Source organism: Heloderma suspectum, chromosome Z, assembly GCF_057233095.1.
Source record: "Heloderma suspectum isolate Gila_16-S chromosome Z, 16-S_ref, whole genome shotgun sequence".
Taxonomy (NCBI): Eukaryota; Metazoa; Chordata; class Lepidosauria; order Squamata; family Helodermatidae; genus Heloderma; species Heloderma suspectum.
Genome location: NC_139476.1, coordinates 6059901 through 6080234, shown reverse-complemented (window position 1 = coordinate 6080234; position 20334 = coordinate 6059901). Strand labels below are relative to the sequence as shown.

The window sequence follows — 20334 nt, the reverse complement described above, 5'->3', positions numbered from 1 at the left end:
GTCCCAGGCCGGCCCTGCCTGTCACAACTTGTTGCGATCCAAACGTGAGGTTAGAAAAAGGTAGATAACAGCGGCTAGGCTATCGCCGTCCAGATAGGGTCATGGTTGGTATATCGCCCACACCGTTTCTTTTGTTATACACTCCTAAAATAATAATAATAATGATGACAACTCTTAAGAGTTATAATTAAGTGACATTAAAAAAAAAAAGTGCGGGTGCGTCACTGCGATGTCCACGTTCACGTTTTTATAACACCGTCGGCCGCCTTGTGAGGGCAGCACGCCTGAAAGGCGGCTTAAATGCCACCGAGATAAAATAAAAATAAATAAATATTGTGCGTGTCTGCGTGTGCATTTTTTTAATTATTATTATTATTATTATTATTACTTTCCAACAATAAAAAAGATGAAATAATATCTTTCATCTTTATTTATTTCCTCTCAAATAAATCCTCTGAGAGGAAAAAACGAGGAAAATTACCTCACGGGTCTCCCCCTCCCCCCACCTTCAGGCCGTTATCTTTTTTTTTAACCTCCGCCCTGAGGCCCCGCCCCCAATAAATAAATCCAAAAACCCCAACCGCCACCGCCGTCTTCTGCCCTCTAATTGGCTCCGGCCGCGTCTCTCCTTCGCCGCGCCGATTGGCCGCGCCGCCCGGCCCCGCCGCCCCCGGAGCGCGAGGGCGGCCGCTGGTAAGCGGAGAGGGCTGCCCGTCTGGCGCTCGGCCCTCCCCTCTGCATCCCCTCAGAGCGGGCCCCGCCCTCCGCCTCCCTCGGTGCCTGTCAGGGAGAGGCTCGGCCCGGCTTGGCTTGGCCTGGCCTAGTCCGGCCTCCTCCGCCTCCCTTCCTTCGAGCGGGACGAAAACCAGACAGGGCCTCATCGGGAGAGAGCGGAGAAACAGAGAGCGCGGCGTCGCCATGGGAACCCGCGACGACGAGTACGACTATCTCTTCAAAGGTACCAGGAGGAGGAGGAGGAGGAGGAAGATGGACGGGGAGGGGCCCTGAATGGGGCCCCGACGCCCGCCTTGCAGCCAGAGGAGGAGAGGGGCTTATGTGGGGACCCCCGCTTGGACTGGGCCTAGGAAGGGGGAGGGGGTTATTTGAGGGCACCTCCCACTTGGTGGGGGCTTCGGAAGGGGAGGGGGTTATTTGTGGACAGCCTCCCCACTTGGTGGGGGCTTAGGAAGGGGCCTGTGGACCCTCTCGCTGCTTGGAGGAGGCCTAGAAGGGGGCTTAGGGAGGGGGTTATTTGAGGGCACCTCCCACTTGGTGGGGGCTTAGGAAGGGGAGGGGGTTATTTGTGGACAGCCTCCCCACTTGGTGGGGGCTTAGGAAGGGGCCTGAGGACCCTCTCCCTGCTTGGAGGTGGCCTAGGAAGGGGGAGGGGGCTTGGGGAGGGGGTTATTTGGGGCACCCCCCACTTGGTGGGGGCTTAGGAAGGGGGCTGAGGACCCTTCCCCTGCTTGGGAGGGCTAGGAAGGGGGAGGAGGCTTAAGGAGGAGGTTATTTGAGGACACCCCCACTTGGAGGCGGCCTAGGAAGGGGGAGGGGTTATTTGAAGGAACCCCTGCATGGAGGGGGTGATGGAGGTGGTCTTGGGCAGAGAGTATGGGAGGCAGAAGGAGGTTGAAGGAAGTGTGTTTTTTGTGGGGCTTGGAAAAGGGAGCGCTGTGGGGAATGGGTGGTTAGGGTGGGGTGTTTGGGAAGAGGGGGTCTAGGAAGTGGAGTGGTCTTGCAAAGAGTTTGGGAGGGGGTTGGATAGGGGAGTGATGGAGGGGGTCTTACATACGGAGTATGGGGAGGGGTGCTCGAGAAGGAGGTTTAGGAGCAGATTGGTGGGGAAAGTGGTTCTTTTTGTAGACTCTTTGAAAAGGAGTGCGGGGTAGAGGAAAGAGAGGGCTTGGGGAGCTTTCAAAAGGTAGACTGGAGTGTGGGTGGGAGGGGGAAGGGGGACTTTAAAAGGGGGCATGAGAGAATGGGTGAGTTGGGAGGGAGCTTTGGGGAAGGAGGAGGGTGGCCTAGGAAGTGGGAAGGGGGTGATGGAGTGGATCATAGGCAGAGAGTATGGGGAAGCAGTGGTTGGAGAAGGGCTTGTTGAGAAAATTGTTGAGGAAGATGGTCTGGAGTGTGGGTGGGAGGGGGAATGGTGGAATTCAAAAAGGAGCATGGGGGAAAGGGTAGTTTGGGAGGGGAATGGGGTTTTGGAGGGGATTGGGAGGCACCTAGGTAGAGGGTATAGGAGCTGTTTGGGAAAGGGTGTATAAAGAGGCGCGTGGGCTCCTTGGAAAGGAAGGTGAGGGGGTCAGGGAGAAGGTGTGCGGCATGGCTGTCGAAAGAAAGGGGTCTTCAGAAGGGAGGTGGAAAGGGGGACTTCTGGGGATCTTGGGAAGGGGGTGGTGGGGTATTGGGCAGTGAATGTGGGGTTTGGAGAAGGAGCTATGGAGGGTGATAGGTTGGAAAATGTATGCAGAGGTCTTGGAGGGAGAGTGTACAGTGGCTCCAGGGGAGCTCTAAATGGGTCACAGAACCCCCACCCAGGCCCTGAAGCATCTGCAACCAATGTGAAGGGGAAAGGGGTCTCCCCCTCTTCTGCTGGAGGGGAAGGGTCCTGGAGAAAGAGCTGGTGTGTGCGTGTGTGTTGGGGCTGGAAAGTGGAGTGGGGTTTGGGAAGGGAGCGTGAAAGGAAGGAGCCTGGAAAGGGTTAGAGAAGAGTTGAGTGGGGGGGCCTGGGAAGTAAAAACATAACAACCGATGTTAGAAGAAGGGATCTGGGGAGCTTAAAGGGCTTGTGTGGCTAGGCGACCCTCACTACATATAGATAGGTTGGGAGGGACAGGTCTTTAAAGGGCTCTGGAAATGGGTTCTAGGGGCACTTCTGTTCTAGCGCTAGCATTTCAAGGCTCCCTTTCTGCCATATGGTCCTGAAGGAAGCTTACAAATGATGGGTAGGTAAGAAACTGGTGGGCTGGGATTTGAAGAGCAGCTTTGTTTGGAGTCTGAACTGGGGAGTGGGGGGTAAAGATGCTGTAGCATTTATAGCTCAGTGGTATATATGGGTCCATGCAGGAATGAGGATGGGGTATTCTGGCTGGAGGATGCAGTGCCAAATGCCTTGGCAAATGGTAGAGGGCTTGGGGGCAGGGAAGTGTGGCTGTAGGGGGGTAATTGGGTGCCTTGGTTCTCTGGGAGTAGAAGGATTGGCATAAACATTGTCTCCTGATGAGAAGCTTTGTTTAGGAACAGATGTACATGGTGGGCTTGGATGGCTTAACACCTTTACAGATAAATTGTGCTTTGTCCAAAGAGCTCGGGGTGGGTCATAACACTGAACAACATGGGAAGTTTCCAGTCTTGTAGGCCCAGACTCAATCCAGCTCAGTCATCTACTTCATTTGTTCTACCAAAGAGATATAATCTACTTGTATTTTCCCAGTCTCCCCGCCCTCCCAAATAGCTGTTTAACAAATGCACACATGGTTGGTTTTGAACCCTAGCCTCATCTTTTTTCATTGGCTAATACCCTTGTGGCCTTCTATACCAAGACTGTAGCTCTTTGGGGTCAGCTTCCTATGCCAGGGTCTCTCCTCAGCAGTGTGTGTTAGAACTGCACAAGTAACGCTGCTTGTGCACACTACTCATGCTAACATTGTTTGGCTGTGCATCTTCACTAAGTCTTTCTAAAACCAAGAACTGGCAGTGGGGAACTGCAGGCAATGAATAGGTGGCAGGGAAGGTGAGATATAAGAGCAGTTATTTGGAATGGAGTATTTTATGGGTCTACATCAGCTTCCCCAAGCTGGTACCCTCCAGATGTGTTTGACTCCCTGCATCATCCAACCAGCATGCTAGGAGTTGCAGCCTCACACATCTGGAGGGCACCGGCTTGGGGAAGACTGATCTACAGGATTCAAGCCTGCCAGCCATGGGCAACAGCAGCTATCCAATCAGTGATTGAGCCTGCAAGTGACCGACACCAGTGACCTGGGAATCAGTCAGTTTAGCGACATTTGGTTCCTGTGAAAGTTAAACAAGCTTTTGAATAGTTGCTATGAGTGACAATTCAGTCCAGTCCTGTCAGTGCCGGTGTATTGCTTGTTCCTGGGAATTTTGATATGGTGTCGTAATGTTTTTGAAAGGTGAAAAGTCACTGCAAAAAGCAGCTAGCGATTTTGGGATGAACAATGGGGGAAAGCTTTTTGGAAATGGAAATAAAACCGTAAAGCTGTTAAGTCTTTACCCTAGGCCAGCCTTCCCCAACCTAGTGCTCTCCAGATGTTTTAGATTACATCTCCCATTTGCATCAGGTGAGGCACCAGGTTGAGAAAAGGCCAACATGACCCATCAAGCCTAGGGTATGGCTTTTGTGCAATCCCTGGAGGGTTTCACTGAGCTTTTGATGGGCCTGCTTTAGCCAGTGTGTGTTGCAGCTCCTGGAACTGGCATTCAACCTGGCCAACCTTGGTTTATCACCCATAATCAAACATGCTTGCAGATGAGGTATGGCATAGGTGGCTACTAGAGAAAATGCCCTTTTGGCAGTGGCACCTGCATTGTGGAGTGTCCTCCCCGGAAAGGCTTGCTGGACACCTATGTTATAATCATTTTGGCTCCAGGTAAAGACCCTTTTATTTTCCCAGGGGGGTGTTAACATCCATTATGTTTTTAATTGTGCCATGTTAATATTTTTACAGTCGCTGGCTTTATTTATTCAGTTTAATACCGTGGTTGGGTTTTATTCCATTTGGTAGTATTTTTGTTGTTTTTATGAACCTTTATTGTTTGGTGCCCAGAGGACATTGTTAATTAGATGATATACCAATTATGTAAGTAAATGGGACTCCTCAATGGGTGTAATAGTGACCAATACCAAAGTCAAGAATTGTAAAGTACTTCACATAGTAAATGCTGAATGTATATGTTCACATTTATTTATTATTTTTTAATCTGCCCAATAACAGAAATTATCTGGCTGGATCACAAGAACTAAAAGAATAAAATACAAAACAAAACAACAAACAGCATAGGAATAAATATAAAATGTATGAAGGCAGCCATAAAGTCTAAAAAAACCTCCCTAATCTTTAAAAGGCCTGGGGCAAAAGTAAGGTCTTTGCTTGTGCCGGAAAAATAACCTGGTGCCAGAAAGATGCCTGTCCAGCCTCCTTGGAGAGGGCGTTCCATAAACTGAATAATCTGTTTGGTTTACTTTATGTTGCTGAGGTAATTAACATGTGCCTGTGCCTCTTGCAAGTAAACACACTTTCCACAGAGAAAAGAGTTGATGGTCTTCTGCATTAACATGTAGACCTGGTGGGCTAAGCTAGAGAAGGTTGTGTTCTACTAGACTGATTTTCTACCCAAAGGCAAGTTCTTCCAAAAGGAACTTCATGGCTTAATTCTCCTCATCAAGCGCCTCAGCTTTTACAGATGAGTGTGGCATAAGCTGTGTGTGCAAGGGAGACCGAAGTATAACTGGTCAAAGTGCAGCAAGGGAATCAAACCAAGTTTACAGGGCTTGGGTAAGCCAGCTAAGGCACAGGTCAGCTGTTAGAGAATTCCTTCCCTAGTGTCTGTCTGTCTCTCTCGTGATTATAGTTCTCTTGTTTTCCTTGATACTGTTTAAAATGATCAGATTTATTTATTTTTTATGTGAAGGGTTATTTCAGACTAACAGCTCTTTATGTGAAACGGTTTGGAAAATTAACATGCGACTACTTATTTATGAATAAACCGATACACAGGTGATTCACATGACATATCACTCCAAACTACAACAAACAACCACCATTCGCCTGTCCAGTTTATAATTTTTTAAAGAATGTTTTTAGCAAACAAATTTTAAAATCTGTTTATGAAAATGCTTTTAGCATTTATAGACTGGATGTGTGATTGCTGGTCGTTTATTGTGATTTACTTATTTATGTATCAGTTTATATTCTGTTGCATCTGAAGCGCCTGGTGTGCAACTGTTTGTATGATAAAACAATCTCCCATTACCTTACTCATTAACTTCCCTCCTTATCCGTCCAAAGCCAATTTGAAAGTTACGTGTTTTGAGTTTCCAGGGGAAGGGTATTCAAGAGGTGCTGTGCATGCTCGTAGCCCTGTGTGGATAGTATGCTTAATAGGGCTGTTTTAGTCAGTCTTAAAGGTTGTGATGAAGCATATGAGTGGAGGCCATGTCAGATATGCTGGGTGTGAGCTTTGTAGGTCATTGCTGTCACTTTGAATTAAGCTCCACTGGAATTAGGACATGGCTCTGTGTGTGGGAGCAAAGGAAAACACAGAATGTGGTACTGGATGTAGAATTAAGGTTTTTTCCTTTCCTTGAAAAAAGCAAGTTGCTGGTCTTTATGGCTGTAAAAATATATTTGGAAGTGTTTGGGCAATGCTTGATGAAACCTGTGGAAGCAGAAGGTTGAACTGAATAAGATTTGTTTGGGATTGGGGACTTAGTCTCTTGTGTAGGTTGCTTCCCTTCCTCCATGGCTTCTGAAAACCAGGGAAACTGTAAAACTGCAGAGCTACACAAAGGAGAAATATGCGTTTGCACAGTTGAAGTTTTTTGGAGTACAGAATTTGTATTGCTTTGGTGAGGAGTGTTTTAACCTTTCTGAGTGCACACAACTCTTGCAATAGCGAGCTGATGGTCTAGTGTAATGTGCTTCCAACAATGCATCCCTGTCAGAAGGCCAGAATGGCTTGAATTGGCCCATGGACGCCTAGCTAGGGATCATTTACTTGATACTTTGCCACAATTCCTCCCTGCCCAATATCCTGTTGCTTGTTGCCATTAACACTTTGGTTGGAGTGAAGGTTAAAACTTTGGGTGGAGTGAAGGTGCTTCCCTTGAGTGAGGAGATAATTCTAATTGACGAATGGCTTGGACCAGTTTTAACAAGTAGATTTATGGTACATTGTTATGATGTGATTATTTTATGGTGCATTGTTGGGTGATTGTTGCCGTTATGCTGTCTTTATGCATTTTATACCCAATGAATTGTGCCTTCGTCTGCTTGTTTTAAGTAGACTCTGTGAATAAGGGAGCCCAGGAGGAGGAAGAGGTAGTGGCAACAGCTTAATCTATCAGCATCGGGTAAGAGGGTCTCTGGGGATCTAGGCTGTGGAAGGGAGGAAAGGAACCCCAGCAAGTTGTCCAGGGGACAGCTGAAGAGGCCAAAGTCGAAATGGTTGAGATTTTTATGGATGTTGGGTGGGTTGGCAAGAGGGAAAAGCATGGTGAAAATGGCTGAGAGGGTTGGAGGAAGGTGCAAGGGAGCAGGAGAAACAGCTGTAATCGGCTGAAAAGTGGAAGTTTTTCTGGGCAGCTTTTGGCTCAGGTGGCTGTTAGGCCAGTCCTGCCTTAGAGCATGTGATGCATTAGATTTTGCCAAGAAGCCTTTCCCCAGCTATGGAATAGCTGACCATTTGCTAGCCAAGCATGCACTGTTTTGTCTCCAAGAATGCAGAGACCTCGCTGCTCCTAGGGAGATGGCACTGTTCCTCTCCCTGGGGGCAGCGAGGTCTCTGATCTCTGCAGTGCCTGCCTGCCTTGTGTTCACAAATCCCAGCGTGATGAGTGAATGAATGCTGACAGTGCTATATTGTCTTTTTCTCCCAGTTGTTCTAATTGGAGACTCCGGGGTGGGGAAGAGCAATCTCCTGTCCCGCTTCACCCGCAATGAATTCAACCTGGAGAGCAAAAGCACCATTGGCGTGGAGTTTGCCACCAGGAGCATCCAGGTGGATGGGAAGACGATAAAGGCGCAGATCTGGGACACTGCAGGCCAGGAGCGATACCGTGCCATCACCTCAGCGTAAGGCTCAGTGGTGCTTTCCTCTATGATTGGCAGGGCTGGAGGGAAGGTGAACTAGCAACCAGTTCCCAATGTCTGCTGAGTTTCTTGCAAAAATGTTGGACTCTGTAGACCTTGGCCTTATTCATCCCTTGGGGTACTGCTTAATGAAATGCAGATTAGCAAACTGCAATATCCTGGGTGTACAATCTTGCCCTGTAAAAATTAAATCGCTTTGGTGGATCACTGGCATTCTTAGGGTGGGGTGAGGGGAGGAACGAACAAACTGTGCAAGCCAGTCCACCCCAGGGTTAAAGAATCGAGAGTGATGAGTGATGTGAAGGAGGATTGTGAATCATGTGTGGTGATGGGAGTAATAAGCCTGAACTGAGTCAGTTCTTGGATTGACTTCCCTCTCCCAATGAGCTTCTAAGCCACATGTGGGCAACCTGTGGGCTGCATATGGCCCTTGGCCACTATCTCTATGGCCCGGGGAGCCTCACTTCCTATCCCCCCACAGCCTGGATAATCAGCCGGGATGTGGGGAGCAGATCACTGGGGTGGGGTGGAGGGGGGCTTCTAGCAGTCCTTGCAGGCAGTATTGCTATTTACCTGCCTGACCCAGTACTTACTTTGTCTTTTCTTCTGATCGTGGGGCCTTTGCTACTTTGGATGGGAGAAATCTGGATTGTCTCTCCACTGTTTTGTCAGACTTGAATTGTTCAGTTACCCCCAGAAAGCTAATGTTGGTTTGAATACCCCATGACATAATGCAGGAAGCTGCCTTATACCGAGTAAGGCCACTGGTCCATCAAGCTCAGTATTGTCTGTGCCATGATTGGGTAACCTGTGACCTTCTGGATGCTGTTGGACTCCAACTCCCATCAGCCCCAACCAGCAGGCCAGTGGTAACCAGACAGCTTAGTGATGTTTGGTGGTTTTCATGAAAGTGGTACAGTCCATTCCTGTCAGTATCATGTTTATTGCGTGTTCCTGGCAATTTTGATGTGTTGTAATGTTCTTTAACGGTGTAATTGGTGGCTGAGAGCAGAGCTCAGAAGTGGGTCTCATAGATAGGACACACCCATCATGGAAAAGTAGAGCTCACAAAAAGCACTGACCTATTATTCTCCCCCCTGCCCCCCCCCCAAGCATGATGTTGGAAGTCATCTGTGGATTTTGCTTTTGTGAAATGTAAATAAGGTGATGTACATTTGTCTGAATCTTGCGAGTAAATGGCTGCCCCCAAGTGCTGCTTTAGAAATTCTTTAATAATTAAACAGTTGTAATAAACCTGCAAACTTAAAACCTGGATATATTTTTAAAAGCAACAGTTGGGTTTGGGTTGGTGTTCTCTTGCATTTCACCCGTCATGCAGGATTCATGAGCAAAGTGTTTATTATCCTGAACGTTGCACTGATGGTGGGAGATAAAAATTACTTGGAGAATTTTGACGACCTGTGATTATGTGTAGTGTTCCGCATAGGTTTGTGTGCCTGGTGCCAATCCTAGGAACCTTGATGTTCCTTTTTGTTTTGTGGGCAACTTAAGGTATACTCTTAGACAGTCTTTAGACTGACAGAACTCTACCCACTGTCTTTTATCCCCTTAGACCAGCCTCCCCCAGTCTGCTGGCTGGGTATTATGGGGATTGCAGTCCAACACATCTGGAGGGCACTGGGTCAGGGAAGGCTGCCTAGGGCCTTGTTGACTGATGGCGTACACTCTTGAAACCCAGAATGTTTGTATCTCCTGCACAGTTTGCAGTGCGAGAACAGTTTAGCGAAGAAGAATCCAGTGTGGACACCTCTTTAAAGAATAAAAGCTATCTTACTTATGAGCAGTTTGCTTGAGTGAAGGCTGAAGTACTTGGGCCTGCCCTTTCCAAGGTACTCCTGGCTACCACTGTGTGACCATATGTAGAATTGCTTTGGAATATTCTCATATGGTAGGAAATCTCTGGATGTGACCTTCCTGGGAAAGCACAAGTGGGGTGGGTGGAAACTTTGCACATTGGGCAGAGCTGTAGTTTGGAGGCAGAGCATGTGCTTTGCATAGAGAAGGACCCAGGTTCTGTCTATGGTGTCTCCATTAAAAAGGGGGTTCTTGGGTAGCAGAACTGAGAGGTGGCAGAGCATTGGTATCTGTCAATGGTGTACAGTATGTAATACAGAGCTAGATGGACCATTGGTCTTAAGCTGGGATAAGGCAACTAGCTTCCTATGTTTTGTCCTTAAAATGTGTGTGAACAGTACAAAAATGGTACAGTTGCCCCTTCTTGAACAACCCCTTGTAGAAACACCTAAAACAGTCTGTTAATGTGGCTTTGATGGTACTTTGTAAAATAATGGGATTTAAATTTCTCCTTTGTGCCTCTGTTCTGAACGCTCAAGACTGGGTTACTGCAACTTCTAGAACTGTAACTGCAGAACCCTATAAGATCAAACCAAAACTTTACCCATGTAGTTGCTTAAATCTAGCTACTAAAAGCCAGTCCAGTGGCTTCCAGTTCGTCTACTTCAGTGTTCCTTAAGTGTTTAGTGTTTATATGTATGCCTGTAAATCCTTTGTGAGTGGAGAGAGGAGAGAGAAAGAAAAGAGCTGGGTTCTTGAGCAAAGCCAGCTTTAAAAGAAAAGGGCTGCCTCAATTTACTTGGAAGGAGTTTAGTTAATTTAATATTGTAAGAAAGCTCCCACTCTCCCTCTTGTATCTGTCACCAGGCAGAACATTATCTGATTTGTTGTTCTGTCTTAGCAGGTGACCCACTGGGCTCTGAAGTCTCTGCTTTCCCCTTCCCATTGTTGTAACAGTTTTTTTTTAAGGGGACCTCACAGAAATAGAACCTTAGAATCCCACTATTCTGTGAGATGTTTGTCACTACATGATAGGTGTGACAACTTTTATGTTGTGCAATCAACTCTGTTTCCTCTGTCTGAAGACATGGTGGAGATCTCTTCCCCAATTTGAGTAATGCTTGTGAAACAATTTCAGCTATTACCGTGGTGCTGTTGGGGCACTCCTGGTTTATGACATTGCCAAGCACCTGACGTACGAGAATGTGGAGCGTTGGCTGAAGGAGCTCCGGGACCATGCAGATAACAACATCGTCATTATGCTGGTGGGGAACAAGAGCGACTTGCGTCACCTGAGGGCTGTGCCCACAGACGAGGCCCGTGCTTTTGCAGGTTTGGCTGTTGTTTAGTTCTGGCTATTGACATTTTTTTTAAGCATCTGGTGCTTGTAATAGGGTTGGTTATGCTCTCTGAAGTGCTGAAGGATTTTGCAAACTGGCCACCTGGAGGAAGAGGTGGGGAAATAATGGCATGGCACAGAAAAACTTTGTGTAAGTTGCTGAGGGATTATCATGGTTTTATGAAGCAGCGGTATTGACGTCGGTACAACTAAGTCTAGGGCAGGTCCCTGCCTGAAAGGGCCCTCAGCTCTGTTACATATGGGAATGGGTGGGCACCAGAAAGAGGATCCAGACAGGAGAGGTTAAAGGCTTGGATCAATGCAGGTGCACCAAATGCCACAATAAGCTTGGAAAAAGTGCTGTATTTATATCAAAGTGCTCAAAAATATGTATGTTAGCTATGAGAGTGGCTAGACAGTGTTGGACATAGACTGGGAAGACCTGGGTTCAGATTCTGGCTTAGCTGAACTTGGGCTGAGAGTGACCAGCCCAATTTCCCTTGTAGGGTGTTTCTTAAGCTAAAATTGTGTGTGTGTGTGTGTGTGTGTGTGTAAGTTAGAGCAATCATGTCCACTGAGGAATGGCAAGATAGTGTCTTGATTTTAATAATAAAGATAGGCCAGTACTTATTTATTCATTTATTTATTTACAACATTTGTATACCACTCCACACCTAAACAGGTTCTGGAGCAGTGAACAACAAGAGATAAAATGAACAAAAGATAAAAATAATGAAACAATATTAAAATTATTTTAAAAACATCCATATTCATCTGCATGTATTTCAGATTTGGGGTATGGGTAGCTGAGGCTTCAACATGATGCTACTAATGGCTGAGATTTTATATCTTTATCTGTTTATGATGATAGTCATAACCCAGAACAAAGTTCTCTTTGTTACGGGTTACAGTAAAAGAAACACCTTTACAATTACCTCCCCCCCCCCCCCCCCCAGTAAGGGTGCAGTCCTTTCGGATTGCTGCCTACCAGAAAGAAACTTCTGATCTTGGGGGGCTTCGGAGCATCCCATCCCCTGCCAGGCTGTTGCTGACAGAGAGGGGAGGAGCAAAGGAGGCAGTTTTTGCCTCTCCATCCTTGTTTTTCTTTTTCTCCTAGATGTGTCTCTGTGCCTTTCTAGTGGAGGCACACTGATGTGGGTGGTGCTGGGACTGGAGAAGCCATAGGATTTCTTGTATCCTGGCTGCTTCTCTCCCCTCTCCATCCACTGGAATGCCCTCTTTTTGTCCTCCAAGGCTGCGTGTGCAACCTCAGAAAGCAGCTGGCATACGTCTTCCCATTGTGGTTGTGAGAGGGTGGGCAGGAGGGGAGGGATTGGATCCTGTAGTCCCCCTCCTTAAGTCATAGGAATGTGTATGGCTTTGGGAGGGGGATGCCAATAAATCCTTTGGTCCCTGGGACACTCTACAAGGACCATAGGATTGTTCTCTCAAACAATTTAAATACAATATAGAATATAAAACTACAATCGGTGTCTGATTATTTTATCTGATTTTGATTCCTTGATGTGGTGGATGGATGGGAAGCTGTTACTGGTCTTGAGAAATTGGAGGAAAGGGCCAGCTGTATATTAAAAAAAACTGCAATGACTTCCTCCCTTCCACTCGCCCCCGCAGAAAAAAACAACCTGTCGTTCATTGAAACTTCAGCACTTGACTCAACAAATGTCGAAGAAGCCTTCAAGAACATCCTTACAGGTAAGGATCTTAGTTTGGGTTGTTGTGTCTGGCATGGAAAGGAAACTCCCCTGGATTTCAGCTGTGGTCACTGTTTGTGTGAGTGAGTTATGGCTTGGCATTTCTAGGCACTCCTTGGGTTTATAGCAAGAAGTTTATGTTGGTGTATTATGATCAGTGATGGGAGGTGGAAACTTTTCCAGAGCTTTATTTTTCCACAGAAAAGTTTCCATTTCATACATTCATTAGTAACAAGGAATGGATGACAATTGGAAATTAAATATTAGGCAATTTGCAGTTTCAGGTTGTAGATGCGTGGGTTCCAACATATCATGCATGGTTCTTTGGCTTGCTGATCACATGTGAACAGCTTTCAGGACCTTTGTTTTTTCTGGAAATTTAAACAATGTAAGTGAAATACGTGCTCTTGTTTTGACATTTCTAGAGATATTCCAATAAAAGTGTCTATAGAATGTAACATTTAAATCACATTAAAGTGTGCTTTAATTCCTCCCTTCAAATATTTCAAGTCAAATACTTGTGGTGTTTTGGGACAAAAAATTAACTTGGTGGGGTACTTTTTAAACTTTGTTTACTAAATACAAGTCAAATAAACATGCCAAATGTGATCACTCTCTAGAGCATCAGAAAATTTAACAATGCAAATTATCCTAATTTACACAGATTTTTTTCTCCAATTCAAAATTTTACAGAAAACCCACATCACTAATTAACAAATAGGTTGCCCCTGTTTGGCAAAGATACTGTCTGCTGTCGCAGCTGGGCGACTGCTTTGCCTTAACAGGAGAGGAACTGTGGGTGTGGGTTGTAGGAAGGCTGTGTCTAGAATTGCACTTGTTAGGTATGTGGCAGGAGCTTCTGGTGGTTTAAAAGCTACTACTTATTCACACCTGAAATAACTGGCTGCTACTAGTCTCTCTACTGCATGTTTATATGTAACAAGTGAGAATCATTCCCCCGCGCCCCCGGCTGCCTTTAAAAAAGCCTGTCTTCCTTATATTATATGTGTTTGGGCTGTGTGTAGTCCAAGAGAAGAGATAGGAAAGGGATACATTTCAGAGACTGTATACCCTCAGTTCCCATAATGTATGAAGCAGCTCTTGGGGGTGATATGCATAATCCCTGGGCTGTAGGTGAGGGATGTCTTTCATTTCTACCTGTGGGCTACCCAAAGGCTAAGATTGGTTTTCAAGCTGAGTTCTGCAGAATCCTAGGGCTCTGTAGTAATGGCTGATGAGCTTCTGAAGGTACCAGGTCCCACAGCTGCTGGAAGGCCATTGTGTGTGTTCCAGGACCTGTTCTCTGTTCACATGGGGTAGAAGCGACAGCTGCCAGGCATGGCCAGCACCCTGCATGCAATAAGTTGTCGTGGACTTGGTGGAATTCTCTGCAGTGTGCAAGGCCCTGGGAGTATCTCGGGAGACCAGATGATGTGGAAAAGGTCTCTGTGGTGGTGTGTGTGGGGTAGAAATCTTAATCACTGGGCTTAAGACTTCAGCCTCTCAGGTGGAAAGCAAGGTAAACCTCACCCTTATGGTGAAATATTGTCTCATGTTGGGTCTCTGCTGGGTCTCATGTTTTGCTTGTTTGAACCTGCATTCAAATTAGCATTCCTTTGGCTGCAATCTGAAGAGATACATGGCGTAGGAAGGACTATACCACATGGCTGTTGAATGGGCCATAAATGTTATCTGTGCCACATCTAGTTAGGGTAGGATCAGGGTACAGAAGTCCAAATTGCTGAACGATTCTGTGTGTTGTGTGACAGCTCTGAGGACATGCGGGATCTGCCCCATCCTTCTCTCTGATCCGTTGGCGACTTTATTACGGGTGGGGTGGGGACGCTACTTCTTTCCCTGGAGGAAAAAACCCATGTCTCTATCTAAGCCCCTTCTGGTCTCCTTTTTGCAGAGATCTACCGCATTGTGTCACAGAAGCAGATTGCGGACCGGTCTGCCCACGATGAGTCGCCTGGCAACAACGTGGTGGACATCAGTGTTCCCCCTACCACCGATGGACAGAAATCCAACAAACTTCAGTGTTGCCAGAACCTGTGACCTCCTGGGGGCTGTCACCTGCCCCTCACTCTGCCTGTGCTTCAGTTGGAAACTCGTGTGCACTTCTCCAGCATCTCTCCTGTCATTCAGTGACTCTAGTTTCCTTCCTTCCACTCCCCCGCACCCCCGGCCCTTCCACCTTAGAGCATTATCCACAGGGCTAACATTTCCTTACCTCTGACTCCTTTTGAATATGATTATTTTGGGGTGTGAAATATAAGCATTGAGCTGGCAGATTATTCTAATTTTTTTGTTCTGTTTTTTGAGTGTGATGGAACATTTACTGGACATTAATGGCCCTGAGACACTTGTTAACTTAATTTTTGTTTTTGGGTTTGTGTGTTTTGCTTGTGGGAGTGGGAAGGATACAGGTTCTTCTGTTCTAGCAGCAGAGGAAATCCCTGAACTTGAGGGGTAGGGGAGGAGAGTTCATTTCCAGTCAGGCATAAGAGAAACTTTAAGCCAACAAAATACTCATTCTGATTTCTTGGAGACATGGTGGTGACCTTAGTTCTTGTTTGTGCTCATGCAGGCCTGCACACGCACACATCAGAAATTTGTGGAAGAGAACCTTTCCTTTACTGTCACTGGTTCTCTGTCCTCTCCCTTGCCTCTTTCCCCCCACTCTAATGCACAGTGGGTCTGGCTGTGTAGTTTTTACTGCTTTCTGTCCCTGGAAGTCTTTACTCCCATTTCCCCCCCCCCCCCTTCAGCTTGGGAACAATGAAGTGTGTCTGGGCATGGCATTCCCAGCCCCCCTCCCCCAGCTCTTGGCGTGGCTGCATGCGGATTGTATGAAGTGGCTTCTAGTGCTTTTATTTCTGGCTTTATGTCAATTGGCCTAACATAAAATGAAGTGCTGGCCTGATGGCTTCATTAGAGCCTCCTTGCGATCTGTAGAAATCACGCATCTTCCCCTGTGCGCTGTAGAGACATCCCCCTTCAGGTGTCTCCCAGATTCTGTCTCTGCATGTTGCTTTATCCCCCAGTCTTTCTCTTTGCCCCACCCCACACACGCAACTCCCCCACACACCTTGGAGTGAGCGTGAAGCAATATTTTTCAGGCTGTGTACATAACTCGCACTGGTAAGGTGATTTGAATGAATAGTTGTAGAAAATCAGATACGTGACTATGACGATAACTCCCTTTTGTAACACTTGAGCATAACTATAGCATCTTAGGATTTTTGTTATCTCCTTGAAGGTCACTTCCTTTGAATTCTGACCTCCTTTGAAAAACATGTTCCCTGTGCTACCCCCATGCGTCCTCGGTTGGCGCTACTTTGTTCTTGTCCTGCTCCCTTGAGGTTTTACAGTTGTTGTGTTTCTAAATGATTGTACTACTCAGTATGTGATGTACAAGAAACCTGACATCAGGCAGGGCTAAACACCACCAAAACTTTAAAAGTTGGCTGGGAAAAGGTTTTTTTTGTTGCTGTATCCCTGGAACCGTCCTCTTGCATGAGAGGGTCTTGGCAGCAGGTGGCTCTCCTCGCCTTCTGCTGGTTCTTCTGCTGTTGGATTTTTGAAGCATTGTGAGGTAGGGATGCCTGAATAGCCGTGACACTTAGATGGATGTGAGGGAGCCTGCTGTGGGCCAGCAAACAGCACTCTGGAGTGATTTTGGCAGCTGGGCTTCGGCTCCTGGATTCTGCCCTACTATTAGGTTGGTGTGTGTGTGGCGGGGGGAGGGTGGCCTTGGGGGAGCAGTGGATGCTGCCTCCTATAGCTGTTGCTTTCTTGATGGGGCTAAAATACTTTAGAAGTTAATCTACCCTTGTGTTCCTCTAAATGTTGTCAAGGTTCTTTCACAGGACATGGTTTTTCAGCAAGTAGACCAAGTTTAAAACACAGACACGCATGTGCTCTACCAAATCCCCACCTGTCCACTGGGAAGTTTCTTAACCCCGCCGATCTGCTCAGGAGCACCCCTTGGTGGTAGGCTGAGGCAGAAGGAAACTGACTGCTTACTGCTAGCTGAGCGAGTCTGAAACAAGAGATGGTCTTTCCTTGGGATTTGTGGTCAGCCTTTGAAGGCTTGGCTGCTGAGTCACAGTGCATGCAAGAAAACAAGACACTTCTGGAGCCTGCTCTCTTCTTCTGTGGGCAAAGAACGAGAGTGCTATTCGCCCAGGCCCCAGAGTCCTTGTGAATCATAGCCTGGGGAGTGGGAGGTGGTCATTGTTTTGCTAAGATCTCTCTTTAGGGGAGCCAGCTTCTGAGATGTGGATGCTTGAATCTCTTGGGTTGCTTTGACCTTCCTCGTCATCTCTGGCAGCCAGCACTTTCTCCTGGGACAGCTCTCTCTCTTGCTGCGTGAGGTGTTTCCAGGCAGTTGCTATTGCCTCAGCACGTTCTTTCTGCCATGCTCTTGTGTTTGCTTTCTTCCTTTGGCCTAGTCTGCCCTTGGTGCAAATGCTGTCGTTCTTGCTTGGCTAGAAAGCTGCAGTGTAAGGGGTGGGGGAAACCAACTGGCATTAAGTTACGTGTACAATAAATGCACACTTACACACCTTAAGAGAATCGGGGTCCAATATGGCTTTGAGGTGACTTTGTAATTAAGATCAGCATTCCAGTTCACCACCGCCCGGTATCCTGCATCTATGTGGGTGGGCTGGTTCTCCACTTTCTTGAGAGCTGAAAAGTTTGCTAGGGGGGAGGAGGGTTCTCTGTGGGATTAAAGGTTATGTTTATTGGACACTGAACTCCACCTTAAATGAACTCCAGAGAGTCTTGTCATGACCTGGCTCTGGATTGGTGACTGGGCTGTTTCTTCCCTTGGTGGGGAGAACTGGTGCACTTCGGCCTGGCTTTGAATAACCCCAGGGTGGCCCAAACGAAGTCTTGGGCACCCCTTTATTTGGGTGCCCTAGAATTACTTTTATGTTCTGTAGGGAGGGAAGAGAAGCAAAGCAGGAGGCGTTTTAAGAAATGGTAACTTAATGTCTCAACCCTCCCGCCCCCAGGAGAGTGAGCTGAGCTACTTGCTAACACGCTGCATGTACTTCTTTAAAAAATGGAGTGTCCGTAGCAGTGTGTCTTCCTGCTGTGGCCGGTGGTCTTGACTAAACCTTGTATGGAGGCCATAGAGGGGCCTGTACTTTCTCCTGCATTTCTTTGTCTTGACATGAGCTGATTCTTTTCTTTCTCTCCCCCCCCCCCACCCCCAGAGAGATTTGCTAACTCTCTGCAGCCCCCTGTCCTGGCAGTGGAGCCTCCAGGCCTAGCAAGAGCAAAACCGAGCCTCTGTCCCCCCCCACCCCCGGCCCGGACAAAAGTGACAAGTGTCTAGGCTTACTCCTCCCTGTTCCTTTTTCTCTGGTGCGGAGTATCCTTGTTGCTCCAGCATGTCACAGTTGTTTTCTCAGGGACTAGGGATGCTAGAATGATCCTTAGCCGCGGGAACAACCATCTTGAGGTCTCCCCACCACGCCAAGAAGGAAAGGCACATAGGGCTGGGATGTGAAGCCTCTCTAATGAAACCCACTGTTTCGAGGGGGGCAAAATCCCTAAAGAGGCCAATGCAGAATCTCTTTCATGGTGATATAGCAAGAGGCTCCACCAAAAGTACCATTGCTTGGAATAAGCAGCAGGTTGTGGGACAAGTCTCTGGAAAGGCTGTTGAAGGCCCCGCGCCCCCTACATAAATGCTGGGGTCAGTAAACCTTCTGCAGGTTGGTTTTGGACTATACCATTGGCTTATTGGGTGTGGGCAGGAGGAGGTTTTCCCCCCTCTCTCTTGCTTCCTGCTGACTCTTCTGTTAAGTGCAATTCCCCTTGTAAATACTCATTTTGATTTTTGTGCATGGTTATTATGTATTGTGGATATATAAAGATTGCCAAACCAAATGGTGCATCTGAGTTTTGTGTGTTTCTTTTACTCTGAGAAGCAGGGCTCTGTGTTTGCTGTGACTTTGCAGGAAAGTGCCAACTTGGGGTAAAAAGAGCAGAATTCAAGTACCTGAAAAACTCGTCAAGTATTTTTTTTTTAAAGGAACAAGTTCCTAGCCATTATGGCTGTGAAGATACATTTTGAATGGGTGGGTACTGCCTGCTGAAATACCTTAGTGGCAGTGACTGGATAAGATTTCAGTTACTATGGTGAGCCAATAGTAAAATACCTTTGGCACCTTGATAAATGGGGGGAAGGCTACTTGGTGTCTCTGGCAGGGCTATCAGCAGCAAGACACTGGTATTCTAGGTTGGTATTGCAAGGCAGAGACTTAAGTCTTGGGATCTTCAACGAAGCAGCTGGTCTCTGACTAGGGCAAGGGAAGGGTCTGTCAAAGCCTAAAGCAGTGTATTGCTTAAAGGAGATGCTGGTGCTGAAGCCACACTATGAACTACTTTCTGTTAATGCTGCTCTACAGTATAGCTGTTTTACAAGCTTTCTTTGGGTCCCTGGGTTCAGTTGGCGGGGGGGCATATGAAAAGTTTAGGGCTGCTTTTTGAGGCTGTTAGAATGATTGGGAACAAGTTGCTGACTAAAGCATTGGGTTGTTGCAGCCACACTAGTGTGCAGTACAGTGTGGCTTAGCTGCCTCTGTGCCCTAAACTTTTCATATGCCCCCCCAATTATCCCAAACTTAACTCCAGCTTTCCCCAACCTGGTGTCCTCCAGATGTGTTGGATTGCAACCCCCATAATTAGGTTGGGATTGGCTGGATTACCCTGTACAGAGAGCAGGGTGATGGTGGTGGTGTTACAAATATTCAGAAGTTACTGCCTTTGTTTCTAGTGTGAAGCTCTGCAATGTTTTTGGTGGGTTGATTGATGCCATTTAAAGTAGTGGTGACCATCCCTACCAATAGTTTGACAGTATTGTACTAAACTATGTTTTTATTTTGTGGAAATTAATTCTCTACATTAAAAAAATCACACAAGGCGCTAGTCTCTAGAACCTTTTGTGATTCTTCATTTTTGAGAATCAATGCCAGTGGTGAATACAATGAGTCAGTTTTCCCAACTAAATCCTGCAGCACCTACCCACACTCCAAAGATCAAACAAGCTGCCTGAAGTTTGTCTATTTGGCTGTTTAAAACATCTCTCGCACAACTCCTGTGGCCATTCTAGGAATGGCTGCAATACTACGTACATCTCCATGGGATTAAACCCCATTGAACACAAGGAGACTTGGTGCTGTCCTATGTTTACTTGGAAACATGATTACTATGCTGTCAATAAAAAAAGTCTGCCAGGAAGCTGAACAGGTTGACATGCTATAAACGAGGTCATACAGGGTAAAATGAGATTCTGACCTAGCACATGGAACCATACAATTTATAGGATTTTGCAAAGAACAGTAGTGTACTAGAAAAACGTAAACACTGATCTAAAATTTAGATCAAAAGGCAAGAGGGTTAAGGTTAAGAATGTTGCACCAGACAAAATGAGTTGTGGGCTAGCACCTGTTATCCAGGTTCAGACAAACCTGGATAACAGCTGGATTTTATACTGTTCAAAAATGGAAGATGCGCTATATTGTAAATTCATCTCAGAAATCCTAGGTGCAATCTGAAACCCGCACAGAACCTGGTAATACCTATTTTTAATGTGCAGCCTCCCATG

General features: G+C 46.7%; 1 protein-coding gene across 1 annotated transcript; it reads left to right on the top strand.

The window, feature by feature from the left end:
* The first annotated feature begins 775 nt into the window (after positions 1–775).
* RAB11B (RAB11B, member RAS oncogene family) lies at positions 776–18619 on the top strand. Its single transcript, XM_084825462.1, has 5 exons — positions 776–958; positions 7625–7820; positions 10792–10985; positions 12628–12708; positions 14620–18619. The coding sequence occupies exons 1-5, from the start codon at positions 919–921 to the stop codon at positions 14763–14765; spliced, it is 657 nt and encodes a 218-aa protein (XP_084681588.1). The 5' UTR covers positions 776–918; the 3' UTR covers positions 14766–18619.
* Positions 18620–20334: the final 1715 nt, after the last annotated feature.